This window comes from Syngnathoides biaculeatus, chromosome 10 (assembly GCF_019802595.1).
Source record: "Syngnathoides biaculeatus isolate LvHL_M chromosome 10, ASM1980259v1, whole genome shotgun sequence".
NCBI lineage: Eukaryota > Metazoa > Chordata > Actinopteri > Syngnathiformes > Syngnathidae > Syngnathoides > Syngnathoides biaculeatus.
In genome coordinates this window covers 16,319,823-16,345,450 of record NC_084649.1, presented here as the reverse complement: position 1 = coordinate 16,345,450, position 25,628 = coordinate 16,319,823, and the positions used below count along the sequence as shown (strand labels likewise).

General features: G+C 41.6%; 3 protein-coding genes across 4 annotated transcripts; all 3 read left to right on the top strand.

Annotated features, from left to right (window-relative positions):
- Positions 1 to 1,443: 1,443 nt before the first annotated feature.
- Positions 1,444 to 9,140, top strand: emp3a (epithelial membrane protein 3a (MAM blood group)). The gene is made up of 5 exons (XM_061833663.1): positions 1,444 to 1,603; positions 6,133 to 6,221; positions 6,867 to 6,969; positions 7,049 to 7,189; positions 7,729 to 9,140. The coding sequence occupies exons 2-5, from the start codon at positions 6,144 to 6,146 to the stop codon at positions 7,902 to 7,904; spliced, it is 498 nt and encodes a 165-aa protein (XP_061689647.1). The 5' UTR covers positions 1,444 to 1,603; positions 6,133 to 6,143; the 3' UTR covers positions 7,905 to 9,140.
- Positions 9,141 to 9,250: 110 nt separating this feature from the next.
- On the top strand, positions 9,251 to 16,284 carry fam83e (family with sequence similarity 83 member E). 2 transcript variants are annotated; one of them, XM_061833662.1, is made up of 8 exons: positions 9,251 to 9,541; positions 9,616 to 10,278; positions 10,356 to 10,502; positions 12,145 to 12,269; positions 12,346 to 12,774; positions 13,612 to 13,849; positions 14,829 to 15,053; positions 15,132 to 16,284. In XM_061833662.1, exons 2-8 carry the CDS (start codon positions 9,820 to 9,822, stop codon positions 15,306 to 15,308), a joined length of 1,800 nt encoding a protein of 599 aa, XP_061689646.1. In that variant the 5' UTR covers positions 9,251 to 9,541; positions 9,616 to 9,819; the 3' UTR covers positions 15,309 to 16,284. The 2 variants fall into 2 exon arrangements, with proteins under 2 accessions (XP_061689646.1, XP_061689645.1); XM_061833661.1 differs by having other exon boundaries at positions 9,251 to 10,278.
- Positions 16,285 to 16,647: 363 nt separating this feature from the next.
- Positions 16,648 to 24,528, top strand: utp3 (UTP3 small subunit processome component). The gene is made up of 16 exons (XM_061832304.1): positions 16,648 to 16,836; positions 17,164 to 17,251; positions 18,133 to 18,177; positions 18,415 to 18,471; positions 18,548 to 18,671; positions 18,749 to 18,817; positions 20,253 to 20,374; positions 20,471 to 20,614; positions 20,680 to 20,751; positions 21,523 to 21,563; positions 21,631 to 21,727; positions 22,775 to 22,912; positions 22,979 to 23,115; positions 23,191 to 23,257; positions 24,135 to 24,242; positions 24,321 to 24,528. Exons 1-16 carry the CDS (start codon positions 16,820 to 16,822, stop codon positions 24,408 to 24,410), a joined length of 1,416 nt encoding a protein of 471 aa, XP_061688288.1. The 5' UTR covers positions 16,648 to 16,819; the 3' UTR covers positions 24,411 to 24,528.
- Positions 24,529 to 25,628: the final 1,100 nt, after the last annotated feature.

Below are 25,628 nucleotides of genomic sequence, written 5' to 3'. Positions count from 1 at the left end.
TCCACTCCATGGATTATCCTCAATCAGATGGACCTGTGTGAGGTCGTTAGCTGCATAAAGACACCTGACACACAGCCAGGAAATCCAAGGAGTGGCTCCGTAAGAAGCATCTCAAGGTTCTGGCGTGACCTCGCCAGTCCCCAGACCTAAACCCAATAGAAAATCTTTGGAGGGAGCTGAATCTCCGTGTTTCTCAAGCAACAGCCCAGAAACCTGTCTGTTCTAGAGAAGATCTGTGTGGAGGAGTGGGCCAAAATCCCTCCTGCAGTGTGTGCAAACCTGGTGAACAACGACAGGAAACATTTGACCTCTGTAATTGCAAACAAAAGGCTACTGTACCAAATATTAACATTGGTTTTCTCAGGTCTTCAAATAATTATTTACAGCTGTATCATACAAATAAATTGTTAAAAAAAAGTCAGACATCTTGATTTCTGTATTTTTCTTTTTAGATCTCTCACAGCGGACATGCACCTACGATGAAAATTTCAGATCCCTCCATGATTTCTAAGAGGGATAATTAGTAATATAGCAGGGTGTTCAAATACTTATTTTCTACACTGTACTTTAGTTTCAGTAAAACAAGTAACATTGTTATAATGATTCAAAGTAACTTCAAATCAAATGGGAGTAGTTTTAATTTTTCAGTAAAAATAAAATGGTAAAATAAATCCAGTTCTATCAATGGTTAATCGGTGGGTAAAAATTACAAGAATAGTCAAGTATTGCTGTGTATATTTTATAAAATATATTTTTATGGTTCTGCAGGGCCTGAGATTCACTTGCTTAGAACCTGTAAATGCCGTGTTTCTGTTCAGATGAGTTGGGTGGGTGTGTAACACCCACGAAGTGGTCTGGTATAACATAGGAATGTCATTACCAAAACTACACTGGTGATTTTCAAATCCTGCAGTTTGTGAGTGACTTTAAACAGACAAAATGTAAAAATGTCAACCTTAAATTGTGTCCAAGAGTCATTTTGACCTACAATGGACATAAAACAGTAGAAGTGAACGGACTGTGATGGAAGGGGACCTTTAAAATAAAACATTGCACCCTTTAAAAATAGTGATATGGAACAAAAGAGAGCCAAAAATAAAACGCTAATAATTATGTACTTTTAATAAACTAAAATCAGCCGTTTTACTGTATTTTATTTCCTATGGCTGCGCTGAAATTGACTGCAAATTGGTGCGCTTGGGTGGGCTGACACTTCCTGCACAGTGGCCATCCAAAGTGGGCTGCCGCCTCCGAGCACTTTGAACTTCCTGCTTTCATTGCCCACTCCCCCCCCCCCCCCAGCCCCCCGTGGACTCGTGCCAAGCTGCCATGCAAGGCTTGATTTCTCCTCAGTGCAAACTGCATTAATACTGCTTCAAGGGGGGGGGGGACAAATTGGGCCGATCCAGGGGAATTTGATGTTGCTCTCGACCACAGTTATGAGGGGGAGGGCCACAAGGAAGCGGGGGTGAAGCTGAGAGGAAATGGGTGTAGAGTACTCCTCCTATGCCTCTACACATTCCGACTCTCCTTGAAAAGAGCACAGACGGAGGAGGATAACGTCGCCTCTTGGGACACAACTGCAAAGCATCGAGGCAAACTGGTAAGAGTGCTTGATGCCGAAATGCTACTTTCATAAAAAATGTATTCTTTAGCTGTGAAAGTTCAGGAAATTCTCGAGTTTTACAGTCACAACAACTATCCAAACCTCTTTTGTGAATGTAAGCGAACGCAAGCTGCTGCCAGTGGTGATGAGATCAGAGCGTCTCAGTCCATTCATTCAATCATTGTGGAAAAAAATGCTGGGGTTTAAATATACTGGAAATGGTTGAACATTTACATGCATAACACTATTATGACTCATCTTTAAAATGAATGCCTTTTCATTTTGCACCTTTTTATTTTCATTTTTATTTACATCAGGCATGCACATCTCACTGCAAAGCTAACAACGGTGTGTATAATAAGTAGTTAGATGATACTAAGTTATATAAAAAAAACATTTTTACATGGTTTTACAGTCCACAAGATATTTGATCAAATGAGTCATATTATTCATGTACATTTTTAAAACTGAAATTGAACATTTTGTGTTTTATCTTTCCTCAATTGCGGCTGAAACTGTGGTTAGTTGGAGGATAAACATTGACTTGTTTAGTCAATTTCATCACATTAAGTGTACTTTCCATGTTGCCAAGGTTACTATGTTTGCACTCTGTCATAGTTAAAGATCATTTGATATACTGTCAATAACTTCTCTGAAATTTTCCAATAAACTGATGGAATCCTGTTGCTACAGTGAAGAAAATAAGTATTTGAACACCCTGCTATATTGCAAGTTCTCCCACTTAGAAATTATGGAGGGGTCTGAAATTTTCATCGTAGGTGCATGTCCACTGTGAGAGAGATAATATAAAAAGAAAAATCCAGAAATCACAATGTATGTTTTTTTTTTTAACGATTTCTGTGTGATACAGCTGCAAATAAGTATTTGAACACCCTGCTATATTGCAAGTTCTCCCACTTAGAAATCATGGAGGGGTCTGAAATTTTCATCGTAGGTGCATGTCCACTGTGAGAGAGATAATATAAAAAGAAAAATCCAGAAATCACAATGTATGATTTTTTTTTTCACAATTTATGTGTGATACAGCTGCAAATAAGTATTTGAACACATGTCTATCAGCTAGAATTCTGACCCTCTAAGACGTGTTAGTCCGCCTTTAAAAGTCCACCTCCACAAGTCCACCTCCACTCCATGTATTATCCTCAATCAGATGCACCTGTGTGGGGTCGTTAGCTGCATAAAGACACCTGTCCAGCCCATACAATCGGTAAGACTCACACTTGTAATATAGCCAAGACCAAAGAGCTGTCCAAAGACACCAGAGAGAAAAGCGTACAACCCCTCACGGCTGGAAAGGGCTACGGAGAAATTGCCAAGCAGCCTGGTGAAAAAAGATCCACTGTTGGAGCAATCGTTAGAAAATGGAAGAAGCCAAACGTGACTGTCAATCTCAATTGGAATGGAGCTCCATGCAAGATATCACCCCGTGGGGTCTCAATGATCCTTACAAAGATGAGGAATCAGCCCAGGACTACACGAGAGGACTTGGTCAATGACCTGAAAAGAGCTGGGACCACCGTTTCCAAGGTGACTGTTGGTAATACACTAAGACGTCATGATTTAAAATCATGCATGGCACGGAAGGTTCCGCTGCTTAAACCAGCACATGTCAAGGCCCGTCTTAAGTTTGCCAATGACCATTTGGATGATACAGAGGAGTCATGGCAGAAAGCTTTGTGGTCAGATGACACCAAAATGGAACTTTTTGGTCAAAATTCCACTAACCGTGTTTGGAGTAAGATGAATGATGAGTTTCATCTCAAGAACACCATCCCTACTGTGAAGCATGGGCGTGGTAGCATCATGCTTTGGGGGTGTTTTTCTGCACATGGGACAGGACGACTGCACTGTATTAAGGAGAGGATGACCGCGGCCATGTATTGTGAGATTTTGGGGAACAACCTCTTTCCCTCAGTCAGAGCATTGAAGATGGGTCGTGGCTGGGTCTTTCAACATGACAATGACCCGAAGCACACAGCCAGGAAAACCAAGGAGTATATCAAGGTTTTGGTGTGGCTTAGCCAGTCTCCAGACCTAGCCCCAATAGAAAATCTTTGGAGGAAGCTGAAATTGCGTGTTTCTCAGCGACAGCCCAGAAAGCTGTCTGATCTAGAGAAGATCTCTGTGGAGGACTGGACCAAAATCCCTCCTGCAGTGTGTGCAAACCTGGTGAACAACTACAGGAAAGGTTTGAGCTCTGTAATTGCAAACAAAGGCTACTGTACCAAATATTAACACTGGTTTTCTCAGGTGTTCAAATACTTATTTGCAGTTGTGTCACTTAAATAAATCCCTAAAAAAATTATACATTGTGATTTCTGGATTTTCTTTTTAGATTATCTCTCTCACAGTGGACATGCACCTACAATGAAAATTACAGACCAAAATCTAAACCTGTTCTCAAAAGCATATATATATCAAGCAAAATTGACTCATGCCAAGTCCAAATCTAACAAAAATCCAGTGCATGGATGAGTCATTCTTATGAACTATGCTCAAATAGAGAGTAAAGAAAGCATTAAATTCATGTTGTAGAAGAATGCTGATTTATAGCTTTTGAAAGGCAGGAAGGAATTGCAACAAAATACAAACTCGGAATCTTAACTTCCCATTTTGACCAGCAGCGAACACAAAGTCAGTTTTTTTTTTCTGTCCAATCATAGAATCAAACATCCAATGCAGGCATGTTGCATGCAGTCAGGAATTGCGTTGTGTGTGCTGACTCAAAATCCCTCATTTTTTGCAGGTTTGTAGATGTAAAGTGTTCTGGCTACAATAAAATTTGAGGGGGGTTTTCTGCTTGAGTTCTCCAGAAAATCTGACTTTTTCTGGATGCCTGTTTTGCAGAAATTGTGTTTTTGTTCAGATTTTAATTAGATGTACTGACACTCCTCTCTTCAACTGAAGTACTGTCATCGTTTTCCGTTTCAGACGTAGGATCTTGGTCAACGTCTTTTAGGTTGATGCAGTAAGTTACCAAATTTAGTTTAGGGGAAATAAATGGTATAGTGCTACAGAGCTCTAAGTCCAAACATTTGTCAAATCTATAAACATTTCATCAAAGATGACGATAAATAAAATTTGCAGTAATTATAGTCGTGTAACATGCAGATACACTGCCACCCAGGATGCAGTTACAATACGGTAACTACACTCTTGAGTCTCTTATCAGTTTCCAAACCTCTGAGATGTTACATTTTTGCAGGAGAGTAATTGGACGTTTTCTAGCTGCAATAAAATCATTTAAATCATATTCATATCTTGGTGATTCATACAGCAACGATTACGTCTTCTGTATACTTGGGTTTTACAAAAGTGTTTTTTTTTTTTTCCTTCTTTTTTTTCATTTTGGCTATCACATTGATTTTGGAATTGGATCGTGTTGCTTTAACTTTTAACCACAACTGTAGTACTATCATTATCTACACTTTTATAGGTTGGACCCTGGACGATATCATCTCGGTTGACTCAAAGAAAAAAGAGCACAACAAAAAATAGATTTAAAGGACGTAGTGCAGTAGTGGTCTAACTCTAGACATCTATGAAATCTATCAATGCTTCATGAAAAATGATAAATAATTCCTTACATTAACATCCAAATGGGAACGCGTTGGCCTCACAGTTCTGAGGTCCGGGGTTCAATCCCGGACCTGCCTGTGTAGCGTTTGCATGTTCTCCCCGTGTCTGCGTGGGTTTTCTCCGGGCACTCCGGTTTCCTCCCACATCCCAAAAACATGCGACATTAATTGGACTCTCTAAATTGCCCCTAGGTGTGATTGTGAGTGCGGCTGTTGTCTCTCTCAACCAGTTCAGGGTGTACCCCGCCTCCTGCCCGTTGACAGCTGGGATAGGCTCCAGCACTCCCTGCGTCCCTTGTGAGGATAAGCGGCAAAGAAAATGGCGGAGCCGGGATCGAACCCGGGTCCTCAGAACTGTGAGGCCAAGCCGTTACCAGCTTGTCCACCGTGCCTCCCTTCTCTCTATTAATTTCTCCATTTAACATAAAAATGGCAAAACTGGAGTTCGCCCACTCGAGTTCTCAATAAGGTAGAAAACTGGAGCATAGAATCCAAAGTAGATCAAAAAGATCCTTGTAACCACTGCAGCGCGGGGAGCCATGAGTTTCTTTCTTTGGAGACAACTTGTTTCAATCACGCTCCTGTTTGGAATAAAGGGACTTTTCAAAAATGTATTTTGTGGGGAGAGGAACTAGAACACAATCTTGTTTCATGCGCTCAAGTGAAAAGAAGTTACGAGCATGTGGGTTGTGATGTCATGGAGACAAAAGTGTAAGATGAGAGGATTACGGCGAGGCATGTTTGTGATTGCTCTAATAGAAGAAAGATGTTGAGGGGAGGGAGTCGCGAGAGGCTCCTTTTCAAGAGTCTGCCCCTCATCTTGGAGATATTTGGAGGAAGTCGAGCTGTGATTCATAACCCGACCCGCTTGCGACACTTCCTTAAGAAACTCCCCAATAATAACATATTTTGCTGCTTTGTTTATAGCAACCTCGGCCATGGTGTACCTGCTCATATCCTTGACGGTGCTGCATCTGCTCACCCTGTCCATGCTCCTCGTGGCCACCCTCGAGAAGGTGAGTGGCGCGTTTGTCCAGGAGATGACGCTCTCAAGCCAAACACCGTGCAGGGGAACCGCTGCAGAAAATTATTGAAAATTAAATCATCTTCCCCAACGCACTAAAACCTTTTAAGAGTTAGCGTCCATCCATTTTCTGTATAGCTCCTCCCTTTACTTGGGTTGCAGGCGTGTCGTAGCCTACCTCACCTGATTCTGGGCGAGAGACGGAGTCCGCCCTCAACCAATCGCAGCTTAACTGTCAGGAAAGTGTAATTAATAAGATAACAACTGCAGAATGCATCTGAATAAAAACACGATATAAAACTACTCACCGGGATCCAACTGTTGCCATGGTGCCACCATTAGCAACTGTTTGTGTAACATTTTAACATTCTTACCAACTTACTCGGCTCCAAAGTGTTCACAGCGAAACTAAAATAAAAAACTACACAGGTACAGGAAATGTTTTGTGCCAGCCCATGTTCTCTGGTGTCCCCCAGGGTTTCTTTGTGGGCCCAGTGCTTTTCAGCGCTTATATGTGCTCTAGATGGAAGCTTTACTTTGTGTGTGTGTGTGTGTGTGTGTGTGTGTGTGTGTGTGTGTGTGTGTGTGTGTGTGTGTGTGGTGTGTGTGTGTGTTGTGTGTGTGTGTGTGTGTATAGTCCTGGTGGGTCTGGGACAATTCGGAAAGCAGTGACCTGTGGTATAACTGTTTCCACGACAACGCCACCGATACGTGGCTGTGCGCCACCACCAATGAGAGCGGTAAATGACACCTTGCATCTACGGTATGCTGTCCTCAGACCTTCAAGTTTGAAAGCTTTTTGTTCTTCATGAATTCCAGACTGGTTGCAGTCAGTGCAGGCCCTCATGGTGCTGTCCGTGGTCTTCTCGTCCATCTCCCTGCTTGTCTTTGTGGCTCAGCTCTTCACCATTTCTAAAGGAGGTCTCTTCTACTTGACAGGACTCTGTCAGGCCTTCGCAGGTTGCTGAATATTGTTGACTAAATCTCCATTTTCTTCATGCTAGCTGGAGCCTATCTTAGCGATGTTTGAGCAAGAGACACAGTTCATTTCATTTCACCTTATTATTGTGGGAGAAAGAGTCCATAGTGTGGTGGAAATAATTTTCCAAACTATTGAAAATGTCAGATTTAACCTGGAATTATATATCGTTGTTTTTATTTGCACGAGTGAATTAGTTTAATTTGATTAGACTCCCCTGCTAAGAAGTTTCTGTAGAAATTCTATAGAAATCTATAGAATTTGTACAGTACAACTTGTTCTATAGAACTTTGGCGGTGATTTTCTATAGAATTTCTACAGAACAACAGAATTTCTATTGAAATTCCATAGGACTTGGGTCTTAAAGTTCTAGATTTTTTTTTAGAAATTCTTTGTTTTATAGAAAATTTTTGGCAGGGTCATATCTGATTTGATGGCTTTACTAGCTAAGGTAAACTTGATTTTTGTATCATATCAGTTTTTGATGTATTTTGATGTACTTTCCCTGTGACTCTTGCAGGCTTCACCGACTTTGCGGCGTGCCTCATCTTCACCTTCCACCGGAAGGAGATCCTGAACGACTCCAGAGATCCAGGCAAAGGTCACTTTGGTTATTGCTTCATCCTCGCGTGGCTGTGCGTCCCCCTCCTGCTTACCAGCGGTGTCCTGTACGGACACCTGAGGAAGAAAGAGTGAAACGTGCTGCTTGGACGTTGTGGGAATCGAAAGGACTGAGAGGGCCAGGTTGTCGTTGCCTGTAAAAATGTGTGAATGGCAGAACGTATCGACAAAAGGGCAACCGAAGCGCACATGAATTTGAACACCAGTACAACACCAGTATATGCATCTATTGCGATCTCTTGCTTACTGCTGAGTGGGTTCGGTTGACTGAAATTTGAAAAAATATACATGACTCCTCAGAGGTTTTCAGAATCAAATATTGTAATCCCCACCCACCCCCAAGTGTACCATTACAAGTGAGTATTAAGGCCACATTAGGGGGAAAAAAGTAATTATGGTACACTATGGGAATAAATTCAGTCATATGTGGTTATTAGATATACTGTATGTATGTACTGCATACATGCAGCATACATTTTTTTAACTTTATCTTTTTTCTGATCATTTTTATCTATCGTGTGAGTATGATTGTTTCATGAAAAAATTGTATTATGAAATTTTCTTTAAAAAAATATAACTTGATTAGAAAAAGTATGGCTTTATTTCCCAAAATAGTATTTTGTTTATGTATGAAAACATGTTTCTCAATGAATTTAAAAAAGTATTATTCAAAAGAAATGCATAAACACAAAAATGCAATAATATGAACGTCATCCTCATTTTTGTTTCTTTTCAATGTGGTCTTAATGCTGTTTTGTATGACAGCGTAGTGAGCACAGTTTGCGTGACTTTGAGTAAAATTAACACTGACCGTAAAGTCACAGTTTCATTTTTTATTCAATTCACTCATTAAAAATTCATTTTTTATGCTTGGTGACTTTGAGTAAAATTAACACTGACCATAAAGTCACAATTTATTTTTTTCTTCAATTCACTCATTAAAATTCATTTTGTATGCTTGTAAATTAGAACTATTTTCCAATAAAAAAAAAATATCATGGCTGTACTCATGAGCTTCTAATTTCTTTTCGGCCTTCGAGAATCATCCAGCCTATCACTGTTTTTTTTTTTTATTATTTCCAGCATGCTCGCAGTTCCTTACAAAGCATCAGACTTTTCAAAGTCAATGTATTGACGTGTAAGATTGATCAAAGTTCAAAGTAAGACATGGCTGACTTTGCTGATGTCCGGTGAATAGACAGACACGTTTGTATATATTGCTTAAGGGTGTGCCGACCTTTTGTTGGTCACCTCTCAGCATGTTGCGAAATGCAATCTGTCAACATTTTCTCTGGCAAAACAGCATGGATTAAAAAATGGAAAGGAAGCACATTGCCTAAAGTGTATTTTTTTTTTAAATGGGTATTGCAAAACAGGAAGTGTGTGGTTCATCTGGATTGGCAGTCAGACGAGATCAGTCCAAAAAGACACCTAACTTAGAAGGATATTTCTTTAAGACAGGCAATTTCATGATTTGTGGCTCCCAGATGCGCACACATCATGGAGCGTTTAAAAATGTGTCTGTGTAAAAGTGAGCTCAGTAATACGACAGTGTGGCTGAGCGCAAACGGCAAAGATATCTGTCAACGCCGCAGAATTCGTGGAATCCGATTACAATGTTGCACGCAAGGAGTGGAAGGCTGACTGAGATGACAGGCAGGGGTGGGAACGAGTCAAGCGAGAACGACAGAGTTGCACACGCTCCACAGACGGTGAGTTGAACGAGACAACAATGACGGAAAAATGCACCGGCTGCACGATTCTCTACTATGGCTTTTTGTTTAAGGTCAACATGAGCTGTGGAACAAGGCAGCATACGGACAGAAAACAAACCGTGTCATCGTGAGGGACTTCCCCCCAGAAGTTATCGTCGGATGTCTTTCCTGTCAACCATTTGGTCCTCGAGATCAGCACCTGATTGGACTGATGGGTGACATAAGACGGGATCAATAGCTGAATGACTTAACATTTTATCACAGAGGCCACAGCCATGCCGGGCTCTCAGGAGGCTAGTCTGGACAAAAATGTTGTGTTCCTCCCGGTGGAGCCATCTTCCCCCAAGTTCCTCTACTCTGAACTGGAGCGCCAGTCAGTGGAGAAACTCCTGTGCGAGGGTCCCAAAGCCTTCTACAAGTCTGTTGGTCCAGGGCTCTTCGCCTCCTTCTTGTCTCCAGATGAGGTGGGTGAGATCACCAGCTGGGTTCAGGACTTTCATTTTACACCCCTGCAAAGAGAGGAGAATGAAGGGAAAGCCAACCTGGACACGGCAGACCTCTCATCTTCCTACTTCCCTTCGTACTCTGATGTGCCGGCGCCGAAATTGGAGCTGGGCTGGCCCGAAGCACCTTGGGTACGCATGGAAAATGTTGCAGTCTACACAAATCCCCCTTCAGATGGAGAACCTTCCATCAGGGAGGTCATCCGATGGCATCTGCAAAAGGCTAGCCAAGTACGCGTGCTTTACACGGACTAAAATTCTCATTGTTTAGAGCCGTTTCCAAGGCGATGTCTTGTTTTATGGTGCAGGTACTTGCCATTGTAACTGACCGGCTGACAGACAGCACTATAATTGCGGATTTACATGACGCAGCCTCCAGGGGTGTCGCGGTTTACATCATCCTCAACCAAAGAACCGTTGAGGAGAAGTACACACTCCACAGGCTGGGACATGCGGTGAGTCAGGCTTGAAACAGTGCAGTCACACAAAAAGTCCTAAGAAGAAACGCTCAAACAGGTTCACCTATATCTGACAGAGGTGGTCTGGACCCAAAAAGGATATAAAACTTGACGTACTGCATTGTGTGCTTGAGGTATGGCACCACATTGCATGCTTTAGTAATCACAGTAATGCCAGTGACGCATTGCAGTTCAACTGGTTGCACAGCATTCAGCGCAGACGTCTTGCTACTGTTGCAGAATCACTAGATGTTGCTCTTATAAGAGGGCAAAAAGACAACCATTATTGGAAAGATACCAACACCATGTTCGATTTACTGCATAAAAATGTAATAACCAATATGATATCATATTGGTTGGTTTGAGATTGGATTTTCATCAACATTGGCAGGGACTTTGTACAATCACTGGTCATCCCTTGACGCGTAATTAAATTGATTGTATGTTGTCATTCTTAATTCTGTCATAAAGTAGTCAGTCTGATGACATGTTTGCTGATTAAGTAGTTTTTAACAACTTATACAAAATTCAGAGGGTTCTGTATGTCTTGGGCTGCATGTTCCCCTCACATCTATTAAAGGACTGGACTGATCAGAGTCTTCCTAAGGGTTCAAGACACCAGTATTGTGTGTGGCCATTGATCCGTACAGTTCGATGTTACCAGGACCTATTTTTCAATCTCTTGAGAATGCTATTTTCCTGCAGTCAAATGTTCCCAATGTTCCCAAGAATTCCATGTTGACAAGACTTGATTGTCCGTGGGACCTGTAATTCCCAGGAATTCATGTGTCCTTCACATGTTCCTGGGGTTCTATGGATGCGTTTAAGACCAAGACAGACCAGGTTCCAACACAATTCTTTGTCCCTATAAACCCATGTTTTCACCGTCCTACTTTCAAGGTTTCCATTACCGATGAATCTTTTTGGCAGGGTTCCAGAACACTATTTTCCAATGGCCAAATGTCTGAGATTCCAATAGTTCAATTCTACTTGCGTCCCTGGGGTCCTGTATTCTAAGAGCTCTGTGCATCCTGGGCCAAATGTTCCCAGAATGCCATCAATGTTTCCAAGGCCCAAATCAACATTTATAAGCTTGCATGACAGTATAACACATACAGTACCTGTGTTTTCATGGTCTTACTTTTTAAGGATCCTGTACATCAGGTGTAGTACTCACTGAGTATCACATCTTCTATATTGCCCAAACTCATTAGTACTCAGAGAAGTCAAGGACACTCTTTCCTTATGATCTAATGTTCCCAAAGGTTTGTATTCAAAGGGTTCCATGCTTCAGTCCTTCCAAATTGAAAGTGTCTTATCTTCCCAAGATGCTATTTTCTTTGGCCTCTGTGATTCCAGGGTTTCATTTTCCTAGGGTCCTAAGGACCTATATTCACAGGAAGCTTCAGTCTAAGAGTCTTGGCTAACTATGGGCAAAGGCAGGCCACATCATAAATTGGTAACCTGTTACTCACAGGGCGCAGACAGATACAGACAACGATTCACATGCACTTAGGCACCTACAGTCAATAACCAAAAATGAATCTCACGTCGGCTGTAGGAACGTCAACAGTGTGTAGTACTACATTATAGCCACCTACCAATGTTCTTAATACTATATTTCATCTTGAATTGGCAGAATATTCGGGTTCGTCTTCTTGGAGGCAAAAGCTTTTGTTCGAGGAAAGGAAAGATGATGGTTGGGGAGTTGAAAGACAAATTTATTCTGGTGGATTTGGAGACAGTAATTCATGGCAGCTACAGGTAAACATTCATATCAAATTGGTCTCTCGTTATAACTGCTGATGATGTTACAACAGGTTGTCTTCTTCCTTTACAGTCTCACATGGACTGATGCTCATTTACACCGGCAACTGATTACTGTTGTCAGCGGCTCGGCTGTTGACAGCTTCGATAAAGAGTTCCGGACCCTCTTTGCCGCATCCGCCCCGGTTCCTAACATGTGTGAGTACTCTGTTCCCCACGTAGAAATGGCTAAGCAACAAAAAGAATTCACTGATCCTAGCCCCCCAAGAGACTTCCACATGAAACACGAGATCCTCAACCCTCCTTCTCCACCAATGGACATCCACTTGGACTGGGAAGCCATGGGCGTCATACCCAGAGAGAGCCTACCGGATAGTCCTTTTGAAGAACAGCAAACTGTGGCAAAGGAAACAGCCCTGCTGACTGATATGCAGTTTGATAAAATGATACCCGTTACAGATACTTTTACTCAGAATGGATACGAGCCTGTGACTACGACAAGGTACAAATACCGTCGATGAGATGTTGATGTTGTTTTGCACACTAACCTCAACACATACAGCACAGTGCAAAATGTCTTAGGTCACCCTTACCTTTGAATTTGTTCTCCCACTGGAGTCCTTTTTAAAAACCGTAAATTGTACATTTGTTGGATTACTCAACAAATTCTGTAAAACTGAACTCTAAACCCAACTCTAATCACAAAGATAACCCAACATTAGACTAATACCTAACCTTAACCCAATCTCTAACCGAATCTCTAACTTTAACCCTTACCCAAAATCCAGAAGTTACCAATATGGGGCAAACAGGCACAAAGAAGCCCGCAAGGACCATGTGACTAACCCGCCGGCCTGTTATTTAAAAAAAAAAAAAAAACATCTTAATATTGATGAGACATTTTGGTCTCAGCAAGTTGTTGTCGATATAACAATCTGAAAATGTCAATATCAACATCATCATCATCATCATTAACACAAATGTTTTCACATTGATTACTATTATTAATAACAAAGATAACTTTGTTTCAGAGGTGTGCATCCAAACCTAACCCTTAACCCAATCTCTAACTTTAACAAAAACCCAAACTCAACTCCCAACCCCAGGAGAGGAGGGAATCGATTTCATTCCCCCAACCACATCTGTAACCCTAACCCTAATCGTAGTCCTAACCCTAAACCCAAACCCAAATGCGTTGAACAAGAAAGAGCCCATTTAACCGTTCGACCTCAATAGAGTAGTTCACCCCCATTTTAGAATAATTGTGGTCCCAATCTGTCTACAGTATTCATCGTCCTTCACGAACCAGGTTAGCTAATATTATTCCCTTCTGTTTCAGTTGGGCTAACTCTCAAACAGAACAAACAGCATCCCGCCAGTCCTCCAAAGAGAAGAGAAACAACGCGGACGACAGAACGTCAGCATGGCGCGCTAACAGAGAAAGAGACTCGAGGCAAAACGTGTTTTTATTTTCTTCGATGAGGGAAAACCGACGTGCAAAGCTGGATCCCAGCGAGAGAGAGGAGAGTGACATGGACGACATCAGTTCAAGCATCGAGAATAAAGTTGCCTCGAGAGTAAGCAACTACAGTACTTATGAAGCAGAGTTTTCCAAACACTCTCAAGTCCATAGTTACCAAGCGTGCAAATTATGACTGAAGGTTATTATTATTTTTTTGTGAAAGAATCAGCCCTGACATCAAAGAACCATAGAAATGAAATGGGGAGTTGGGCATTTTGGTTTGAGGGAAAATATTTTAGGACACTTCCAGGGTCTATACTTTGACAAAATCTTAGCCCCAATCAGAAGATGGTACTGCATATTAGGAAGGTGGGTGACACCAAATTCCCATCCATCTCTCCATTTTCTTTGCCGCTTATCCCTACAAGGTTCGTGAGGAGTGCTGGAGTCTATCATAGTTGTCAACGGGCAGGAGGCGGAGTACACCCTGAACTGGTTGCCAGCCAATCGCAGGGCACATTGAGACAAAGAGTCGCACTCACAGTCACACCTGGCGGCAATTTAGAGTGTCCAATTAATGTTGTATGTTTTTAGGGATGTAGGAGGAAATGCAGACACAGGAAGAACATGCAAACTTCACACAGGCCGGGGCGGGATTGAACCCGTGTCCTCAGAACTGTGAGGCCAACGCTTTACCAGCTGATCTACTGTGCCATCCCAAATTCCCCAGTTTTTTTTAATGATACCATCTCAAGCGGTTTGAGCCAGACATCAAATGTGATGATCAATTTAAGGATTCCCCATGAAAAGGGGATGCAGGAAATTGCTTTGATGGACATTGTTATTCACGAATTATCGTCAAAACATGCACAATTTTATTTCTGTGATCTCACCAACCAGAAACCGTGGAGTTCTTTGCCTTTGTCTGTTTTTCATTTAAAGCCACCAGACTTGAAGGCCCTCACCAAATAATCTCTAGAGAACTATCTTGAGTTTTGACAACCACAAGTTCGCTACTGCACCACTGGCTTACTTCATATAAGTACCTCTTCGGGTTATAATTTGCAGATTCATTTACATGTTTCTGCTTGTAGAAGCCCTTAATATTGAGGGTGCCCCAGTCGGAGAGCTTCAACTCACTGAACGATCTCATGAAGAGGTTGACGTCACAGCAGAACAAAGGGGAACTCTTCAGGAGAGGCTCAAGGACCAACATGCCCGAGATGTCCCAGTCCATGATGGACCTTCGGGCAGATGCACCCAATACAGACCAAACTCCAGATGAGAGAAGACTCTCAGTACCGAGGCTCAATTCCAACGTAAGTGCTTGCTGCTGCTTTTTATTGTGTTACTTATCGTGCAACCTTATCTCAAGAAAATATTTTTTTAATGTGCAGTGTTATGACCCGGACCAAATGACACCGGGCTTAATCCTGATGAAGAGGAGGAACGATGTGATCAAGTCGGCCCTCCAAAGAATTCCGAAGGCCTTTCAGCCCAGAGCGCGACCTCGCAGCTTCGGTCTGGATTTGAACTGGAAGCCTCTAAGGGAAACAAAAGGGGAAGAAGAATGAGCTGCCGCATAGAATAACAAAGTTCTATGTCTTGAAAGAAACTGAAAACCTCTTTTACCTCTGTAGTATTAAACGCCCAAACGAGAAAAAGGGCTGACTCAAATCCAAAAAGTGTGTCAAGTTTATTGTGAATCTTGTGATTATTTAGAGCAGCATGGTGGACTATTCATGAGCATGTCTCCCTCTCTGTATTCTGTTTTACTTTGAGTCCCTCCATCTTTCTAATTGTTTCCCCACCTGCTCGCTGCTTTCACTGCAGATCACAATATCATCTGCGAACATCATGGTCCAAGGGGAATCCAGTCTAACCTCATGTGTCAGCCTGTCCATTCCTCCTGCAAACAGGAAGGGGCTCAGGGCGAATCCCTGATGCAGTCCCACCTCCACCTTAAATTTCTCTGTCACACGTAAGGCACACCTCACCATTGTTCTGCTGCCATCATACATGTCCTGTACTATTTTAACATACTTCTATGCCACACCAGACTTACGCATGCAGTACCACAGTTCCTCTCTTGGTACTTGGGCGTAGGCTTTCTCGAGGTCTACAAAGACACATTGTAGCTCCTTCTGACCTTCTCGGTACTTTTCCGCGAGCATCCTCAAAGCAAATAACCCATCTGTGGTACTCTTTCTAGGCCTTCCTGTTTGGAATTTTCATTTTCTGCCTGTGATTGTGTGGGTTTTCCCCTCCACAGTCCCAAAACATGGATGTTAGGTTAATTGAAGACTATAAATTTTCCGCCGGTACGAATGGTTGTTGTTATATGTATCCAGTTCAGGATATACGGGGGCTTCTCCCACCCAAAATCAGATGGGATAGGCGCCAGCTCACCTGTGAACCTACGGCAGAGAACTGCTTTAGTTTTGTTTCTTTTATGACTGTAAAAGGTCAAATATTGATGAATGATTCTGGTTTTTTTTGTGTGTATAACTGTATTTTAACAATGTGAAATTTGTGAGTCCTATTTGTGTAGAGAGTTGAAAGGCCTATAAATAAAAGGTATTTACTTACTGTAGAAAATGGATGAATTAATATAGTTTATGGTATCACAGTGTTATAGTGGTTAGTGCAAGAGCCTCGCAGTCAAGAGGTTCAAACCTCAGCTCTGGTCATCTTTTGTGGCTTACTTCCACATTCCAAAAAGATGCATGCTAGGTTCAATAAGGACCGTTAATATTATATTATTTAGCGTTTTCATGTACGTCAGTTTTTCCCCATTAATAACCTAATTTCTTTTTCCTTCCGTTCTCATTAAAACAAGTATCAGCTAATCTGCAATTCCCCTATGATGCAGTTAGATGGCGATAGTCGTACCGTGCTTCACGTCACTCTCCATTTAAAACACTAAAGAAGATGAATTTGAGGAAGCACATGTTTAGAACGGGCAGATATGTCGTTGTTGGTAATTGTTTGGGCTATTTAGTCATCGAATAACGCAACATAACACTGAACAAAATTGACGTTTTGTTTTCCTCGTTGACCGGGTGTTGTGTTGATTTCTTCCACAATGGTTCGTGCAATAAGGTGAGTCTGGGTAACGTTATCCAACATCATCGTAAGTCATGTCTACTAACGTGACACGACGTGTACAACGATTGCCGTTCACACGTTTTCAATTCAGTAACTAAAGCGGCTTCGAAAATTAATCGATAACTAAAGTACAGTCTATCAGTAAAGCTGTCTGGCTTTTTACTTATAATGTGACGAAAAGAGATAACCATCCAGCCAACTCTAAGTTCAGATTTATTCAAAACAAACCTCTGAGATTCTTTTGACTTTCTCTTGTTGGAGTTGTCGGGACGTCACATAACCGCAGACGAAAGTACACTTTTTGTTTGTTTCTGTTAATAGGCGTAAAAAGATCCAGAGGCCAAAAAAAGTGCAAGAGTATGACGAAGATGACCCAGAAGGATACAAAAACGTGCCCGTCCCAGATCAAGTAAGCGGTCCCCCCCTCCATCTTTTAGGTTTTATTTCCACGAACTTAGATTATCAGCATGTGTTCACGCACTGGTTCGTTGTTGTTGTTACGTTGAACAATTAGTTTATTTTCATTGTTTTGATCATGAGAGGCACGATGGCCCGCAAATCTTCCTCACAGTTTTGAGTACTCGGGTTCAAATCCCAGCTCGCCTGTGTGGGAGTTTGCATGTTTTCCCGTGCCTGCGTGGGTTTTCTCCAGGCATTCCAGTTTCCTCTCGCATCCCAAAAACATGCATTAATTGGAGACTAAATTGCCCCTAGGTGTGATTGTGAGTGTTACTGTCGTCTGTCTCCATGTGCCCTGCGATTGGCTGGTAACCAGTTCAGGGTGTACCCCGCCTCCTGCCCGATGACAGCTGGGATAGGCTCCGGCACTCCCGCGACCCTCGTGAGGATAAGCGGCTAAGAAGATGGATGGATGTCTGTGCGGGTTTTCTCCAAGTATTCTGGTTTCCATCCATCCAAATAAACAAACAAACAGCCCTCATATTCACATTTACGGGCAGTTTACAATTTTCCACGTACATACGAGGCATCATTTGAGGATATGGGTGGAAACTGGAGCGGCACGGTGGCCGACTGTTAGCGTATCTTCAAAACAGTTGTCAGTGATTTTGAATGTGAGTGCGGATGGTTGTTTGTACCCTGCCCCTCTTCTAGAGTTACCTGGGATAGGCTCCAGCACAACCTCCACCCTTGTGAGAATAAGCGGTACAGAAAATGGTTGGATGGATGTTTTGGTCACAATTCGTTATCTTTGTTGCCATTGTGTGGTTGCAATTATAATATTTGAATGAAAGTATATGCATCTAATCGTGTAATTTTACATTTTGTCAGAATTCCAAGGACCAAATTGATGAGTTTCACGATAAGAAGATTGAGGTAATTTATTTTTTTAAAATCATAATTCTTTCTCATGCTTCCCCTGTCATTTAAAACGCAAAGATAGAATAAGCAGCTTAGATAATGGATGGAGGAATGATTGTACACGCTTTCAAGGGATACTTTGGTCATCTTCAGCTGGATATTAGTATCTTGTATCATTTGTGATTTATTCATACATTTTTTGATCCACTTATTTTAAGCTATGTGGTTTATATTCTGGACTTTTCCACACAGAAACTGTTAGCCAGTGGAGTTCAGTTGCAGAGCGATGACGAGGACCTGGACGAGGAGGTGTGATCCCTGTCTCCTGCTTGCTGTTTGTCATTATTTCGAATGCGTTCGAGAGGAAATTTGATAATTTCTGCAGGAGGAAGTTATGGCCTTGGATGATTCCGAGACGGACGACGACGACGAAGAAGATGAGCAGGAGGAGAGTGAGGAGGACGAAGGCACCGACATGGAGAGCGATCTGGAGGGGAAGAAAGAGGAAGGTGAGACATTAAATGGCGGTGTGATAATGCGAGTAGACCTTCAGCTTGCTTAACGATGATTGTATTGTCCCCCTCAGAGCTTCCCAATGAACTAGCATGGGGCACCAAGAAAAAGATGTTCTACGACTCTGACTACGTGGCTACAAGTGAGCTTACTGTATTTGTTTTTAATAAGAGGGAGGCCTTAATTTGTAGAGCTCGTGCATGTGACGTCACCATTTTCACGGCGCCATATTACCGGTCAAAAGGTGCTGCTTGACAGTGTGGGGGGCATTGAACCAGAGCAGAATATTCACAATGCCCGAGACTTGTTGTGCTGTTGGTTGTTACAATAGACGAGACAGATTAAAGAGGTCATTCTATAAAATACCAGCTGAAAAGATAAATGGATTTCGGCAATTAAACGTGATGGATGGTGCCCAACTAAATAAACACGATTGTGTAGCGATCACTTCATTTCAGGTAGGAATTATTCTTCCTGATCTAAAATTCCCAGGAAGTATTTATTATGCCAAGTTGGGTCATTTGAGAACAATGCATTTAAAAAAAAAAAAAACAACAGCGAATCGTCTCCAACGTACATGGAAGCGTGTTACAGCCACGTTAAACTTCGATAAACCTCTCCCCGACAGACTTTATAATTTTTTTTTTTTAAATATACATTGTTCTCAAATGAGTCCAATGCGTATTTAAAAAAAAAAAGAAAATAAACCGTCGGTCACACAGAGGTTTACGTAGGTTAATGTGTGGCCGCAACACGCTTCCATGTATGGAGGTGCTGACTCGCTGTCCCCCCCCCCCCCCCCAATCATAGTTAATAAATGCGAGTTTGTGTGAAACCATTTATTTAAATATTGGTATTTGTATTGAAAAAATCTGAGTGGCTCCATCACTATGTGGGGTTTATTCTTGATTGAGAACAAATCCAGCAACAAAGTATTTGTATGTATCCAGACTTTTCTACGCTTTTAAACTCTTCCGTGTAAATCTCAACGAGTTACTCACCAGATCCATGTGTAGATCCAGTTGTCCAAGAGAAGCGGAGGCGGGTTTACAGTCCAATTTCTTCTTGCCGAAAACATCGACTTCGGCATTAAATATGGGTCCTCTATGACAAGTGTCTCTCATTTTTCCGCGTACCTTCGTTTATTATTACCATCTAAATGTTTAACGGTATCGGACAAAACTCTGGGAGTCTTATTTTTGTCTCGTCTCCAACCGACTTAGCGTTGAACAATGCTTTGCTTGACCAGCAATATGGCCAGTCACGTGATTTCAGTGACGTAGGTGCACGAACTCTATAGTGTCATTACAATATTGAGAATTTCTCAACTAAATTACTACACTTAAATGAAACATCCTCTACAATGGTGCCTTGAGATGCGAGTGACCTGACTGATGAGTTTTTCCCCATATCAGAGGGATCTTTCAGATGATATTTTGCTTTTTAATGCAAACGCTACTCAGTATTTAAGCTTTAACCCCAAAAGAATTTGGAATGTGGGAAGGAAAGTCTGTTTTTTTGGTGGAATTTGGAAATTCAGCAGAAGTTGCTAACACGTTTCCATGGCATGTCGACAGAGGGAAAGTCGCACGAGGAGTTGCAGGCGGAGGAAGAAGAGGAGGAGGAAGAAGCCAAGAAAATCCAAAAGCGTATGGCAGAACATCTCAGCGAGGAGGATTACGACTTGAACTTTTTCCAGGTATTTGTAACATCAAGCTTTATTTGCCGCGAAATGCTCATCTTTGTGGCTAACGAACTTTTTTTTGTCGTCGTTTGTTGTGGCTTCACGTAAAAGGAGTTTGCCACAGAGGAGAAGACAGTTGTGGAAAAGGTGAAGATTGTCAAGGACTTGAAGGAGATGTCCCAAAAGGAGAAAATGAAACTGCTCAAGAAGGAGTCGCCCGAGTTGCTCGAACTCATCCAGGACTTCAAGGCCAAGGTACACGGCGGTAGTGATAGCTGCTTAGCAAACTAGCCAATGAGAATTGAATTGTTGGTCTGTAGCTTACAGAAATGAAGGACCAGCTGCAGCCACTTGTGCAGATGGTCAAAGATGGAAAGATCCCACCGGGAAAGGTGACTTATTTCACATTTGTATTTACTAATGTGTGTACTGTGGAAGGCATTGTGATTGTTTACTTTGACAAACAACAAAAAACCTGTAAAATGTGTTCCCCACAAGGGAAAATACAAAATTGTCCACTTTTTTTTTTCTCCACAATGTGGGCTCTGCTACCACAATCGAATTCAATTCCACTCCTGGTCATACTGGAAACAAAATCTGTACAAGAAATAGGCTCTTACTTGTTCTGTAATTCTTAATTTTTTTGGGTATGATGATGAAAATCATGTCACAGACATGTTATTGAAACATCTGGCAATTGCATGGAATTGTGGGGGGAAAAGGATTAGTTTCCTTTGAAAGTTATTCATTTGAAGTTAAGTATGTCCTTATACGGTGGCGCAGCTGTAAAGCGTTGGCCTCACAGTTCTGAGGACCCGGCTTCAATACCAGGCCCACCTGCGTGGAGTTGGCATGTTCTCCCCGTGCCTGCGTGGGTTTTCTACGGGCACTCCGGTTTCCCCCCCACATCTCAAAAACATGCAACATCAATTGGACACTAAATTGCCCCAAGGTGTGATTGTGAGTGTGGCTGTTTGTCTCCATATGGCCTGTGATTGGCTGGCAAGCGGTTCACCCTGCCCGTTGACGGCTGGGATAGGCTCCAGCACTCCCCGTGACCCTTGTGAGGATAAGCGTTGAAGAAAATGAACGGATGGATATTTCCGTATATGTCATTGCTTCCACTGAATGAGTAAATACTGCTTTCTTCCTGTTTCCAAAAGGGTGCCAACTACCTGAAGACAAAACAGCAGCTTTACCTCAAGTAAGTACTCAAATCGTCTAAAACTGTATTGTCTCACTGTCCTGATCTTGACCACTTCTTGTCTCAGTTACTGTACGAACATCAGTTTCTACTTGGTGCTCAAAGCCAAACGGATCCCCGCCCACAACCACCCGGTCATCGAACGACTGCTCACCTACAGAAATGTAAGTCTCTTATGTCTTTGTTCAGATATTGTGATTACACGGGAGATTGTCTTGTCTTTTCATGCTTTTAGTCCAAACTTGACTTTGGAACACGGATTCCAAGCAAATACATCATTTCGCCCATCAAATTGACAGCTTGTTTTGTCCGCTTGAATAAATGAGCACCACAACTCAAATAAATGGGTCCTTTGCTCCCCGTCTGGAGTCAAACTACAGGTGGTGCTATGAGTGTGGTTTAATCACCTTTACATGGCTGCCAACTGTTACGGAATATGTGTATTTTGTTACCAAAACTCTTTATGGCCGCAAAACATAAAAAAGAAGTGATTTGGTTCTACAGTATGCTTGTCACTTAGGTCTGACTGGAACCTTGTTTGCACAGAGAGTAATCAACTTTGAACAACAAACATCAAGGCCAGTTAATACGTGTTTACAGATATAAATAATGATACAAATACAACGACTATAAACAATTACTGTATTTTTCAGACTATAAATTTCAGTTTTTTTTCATAGTCTGGCCGAGGGTGTGACTTTTTCTCCAGAGCGACATTTATGTGAAATTATTAACACATTATTACATCACCCATCCATTTCGCTTATCGGTTATTGTCCCATTGACAACCATAGGAGGGCGCTATACGCCCATGTATCTGTACCTGCTACTTAGCCTTTCAACATAAGTTGTAATTTATAACAACTGAGAAGGACTGACCAAAAATGCCACTGAAGAGAAAATCATATTCTCCATATTATTTTAAATCACATTGTAATGATGTTGCTAATTAATGATGACAGAAGTACTTCTGACCATGAATGCGACTTGTGGTGCTTCATACGTCGTTAGTTTAAGCTTCATGCAGGCATTGAGAATTCCGTCTGTTTGTTGTGAACGTTTATGTTAGTATAGTGCATTATGAAACAAAAGCTGCTGAACATATTAGCACTGCCACATATTTAAACAAAAACTGTTGTTGCATCTTTAAAGCCAAAGTCTGTCTGAATTCATGAAACAAAATTTACAACCCTGTGTCTTCCTGCCTGCAGCTCATCAATGACCTGAGCTCAGTTGACGCCCGCCTGGCGCCACAGTACAGGAAGCTGCTGGCTGCTCGGGAGGAAGACGAGATTGCCAGGAAACCAGCGGCAGCGAAGAAAGCTGCAGTTTCCCCCCAAAAACACAAGGTGAGGGAAAAAAAAGGAAGCAAACAGTTGACACGGATGGCAATGAGGGCACATTTGTGGGGGTAGGATTCTTTCAAAGAGCCACCAGAGATGGCAGACGCCTCAGATTCAGACCTTGACGAGGAGGCGGCGTTGAGATTCTACAGAGAAGTGGAGCAAAGGATGAAGAGGAAGAGGAAGAGCAAACCGCAAAAAGATGAAGAGTGAGTAGAGATTGTGAACTGTGGACATAAAAACACATAAATAAAAAAATCTATAAATATTCAACATTGTTCCAGGATGACTCAAGATGTGGATGAGGGGGATCAGTTGGAGCCAGAGGCTAAAAGAGGCATCACGTATCAGGTAATGATTAGTCGAATAAGACAATTGCAAAAAAAAATGTTTCAACAAAATCTTTCCCTTAAAGCTTTGCAGACATGGGTTTATTGCTGCATTCGCACAAATTATTTTGGATAGCAAAATATTTTTTTATCCTTAATTTCGGTGATCTTGGCTGACCTGAAACAGGAGAGGTTTCCTATGATTTGACGTCAGATGAATTTGAAATTTCAAAGTTTTTTGCAGTGTATGTAAATATCTGGCTTCAACCGCCAGTGCCTTTGCTTGGTTGTGTGTCAAAAGTAACACACACAAATACAGTAAACAGCGATTCTCCTGTTGTAACGAAAATTTTACACAATCTTTGCGTGATAGAGGCTTATGTCCCTTTGCTAGTATTTATGTAAAGTACGCACGAATTACTGACCCTTGTACTGTTGTAACAAGCAAATTTTGTGTGCCCTGTTTGAGAGGCTTTTTTTTTTGCCTTTGCTAGGGTCTATGGAAAAGGCATACAACTGGAACAAATTCTGGTTGTTTTATTGTACCCAGCAAATTTGCTGGATCACTGTAGAAGGCTTATTGTGTCTTTGCAGGGTTCTGCGTAAAAGGCACATGAATAGATCCCCGATTTCCTGTTGTAATGCATAAATTTTGTAGGAAAGAGGCTTGCGTGTCATGATATGAAACCGATTCACTATTCAGACCTGAAGGGTTACAGAAATGAATTTCAGGGATTCTGCAAAATGGCAGCATTCCAACACCCGTCTGTTTCTACAGAACGCCGCAAAATGTATTGATAAAATTAAAATATAGTAAGACTCTCCCTTTCAAGATGAGGTATTCCAATGTCAAAATGTTCCAAACGCATTCTAATGTCGTTCCTCGACCCTTCTTGCAGATGGCCAAGAACAGGGGGCTCACTCCCAAGAGGAAGAAAATTGACCGCAACCCTCGAGTCAAGCACCGCGAGAAGTTCCGGCGGGCTAAGATCCGCAGAAAAGGCCAGGTGTGTTTTCCCTGTACACGTAGAAGTAGCTTCAGCGTAATGCTTACGTCCGACGTTGACTGGTTGTATTTTCATCAGGTCCGTGAGGTTCGGCGCGAGGAAACGAGGTACAGCGGAGAACTGTCCGGTATTCGCGCTGGAGTCAAGAAAAGTATCAAACTCAAGTAACAGGGGAACGCCTCATGGCTTTGTCTGGTGGAATGTGCTTGCCGGTTTCAAAAATGGTAGTGTTATTTGGCTATCATGGATACATAATATAGGTAAATAAAACATTTTAACAATTTTTCATAGTTTTTACCAAGAGCAATGTACAGAAAGAACATAAGAAATAAAACGTCATTTGATTTCACAAAGCATTAGTCTGAATGATCGAAAGCATGTACTGTATAAATTAAGGCCAGACATAGTATTGTTAGCAGGAATATCAATCATCAATCATTATATATATATATATATATCTATATATTATATAGATATATATATATATATTATCATTAGAATATTTCAATAATGATGTTAATTAGTGACAAAAAAAAGGCTGTTCTGGAAAGGCCCCAAATTTGAGGTATGACTAAATGTAAGTTCTTGCAAACAGCTCTTTGGAACTGTGTTTTGGGAGATTTTGGAGTCATGATGACAATGACATGACAAAATGTGAGATTTTGAAAGTGATCATAAAGGCCTTTAGTTTGAAGTATGACTGTTTTTTAAAATACATTTTGGGAGATTGACGTCTTTTAAAGGGGAAATTCAATGGTTTGCATTCACAATGTATCCGAAAGGTCATGTAAATATGTACTCTATCTTGACAATGTGATGTTAAATCCTCTCATTTAATAGTGTTTTGAGAAGATTTTTATCGACAAATCCGAATTTTCAGGGGTGCGGCCATTTTCACGAGTCACATGACCTACGTGGGCATATGTGGTGTTACGTGCTGTTCCAAATGCTCGATTACATGGGACACCATTATGCCCAGCGCTGATTTCATGTGACTCGCGAAAATGGCAGCGCCCCTGAAAATTCATAATTGTCGATGAAAATCTTCTCAAAACACTATTAAATGAGAGAGGATTTAACATCACATTGTCAAGATAGAATACATATTACATGACCTATTGGATACATTGTTACTCCAAACCATACATTGTTACTCCAAACCACCAGAATTTCCCTTTAAGGAAAACTGTTTAGGGAGATTTTATAAGATCATATGAGGACATAATGACAAAATAATGTTAGATCTGGAAAGTCCTCAGAAAGGCCTTTAATTTGAGGTAATTCTCTAGTCTCTGAGTTGTAGTAATTGATTTTTAAACTAGTTGAACAATAAATAGTAATTAAAGACGTGCATGGATTTTGGATCTAAGCAATAGAGCTGAACCT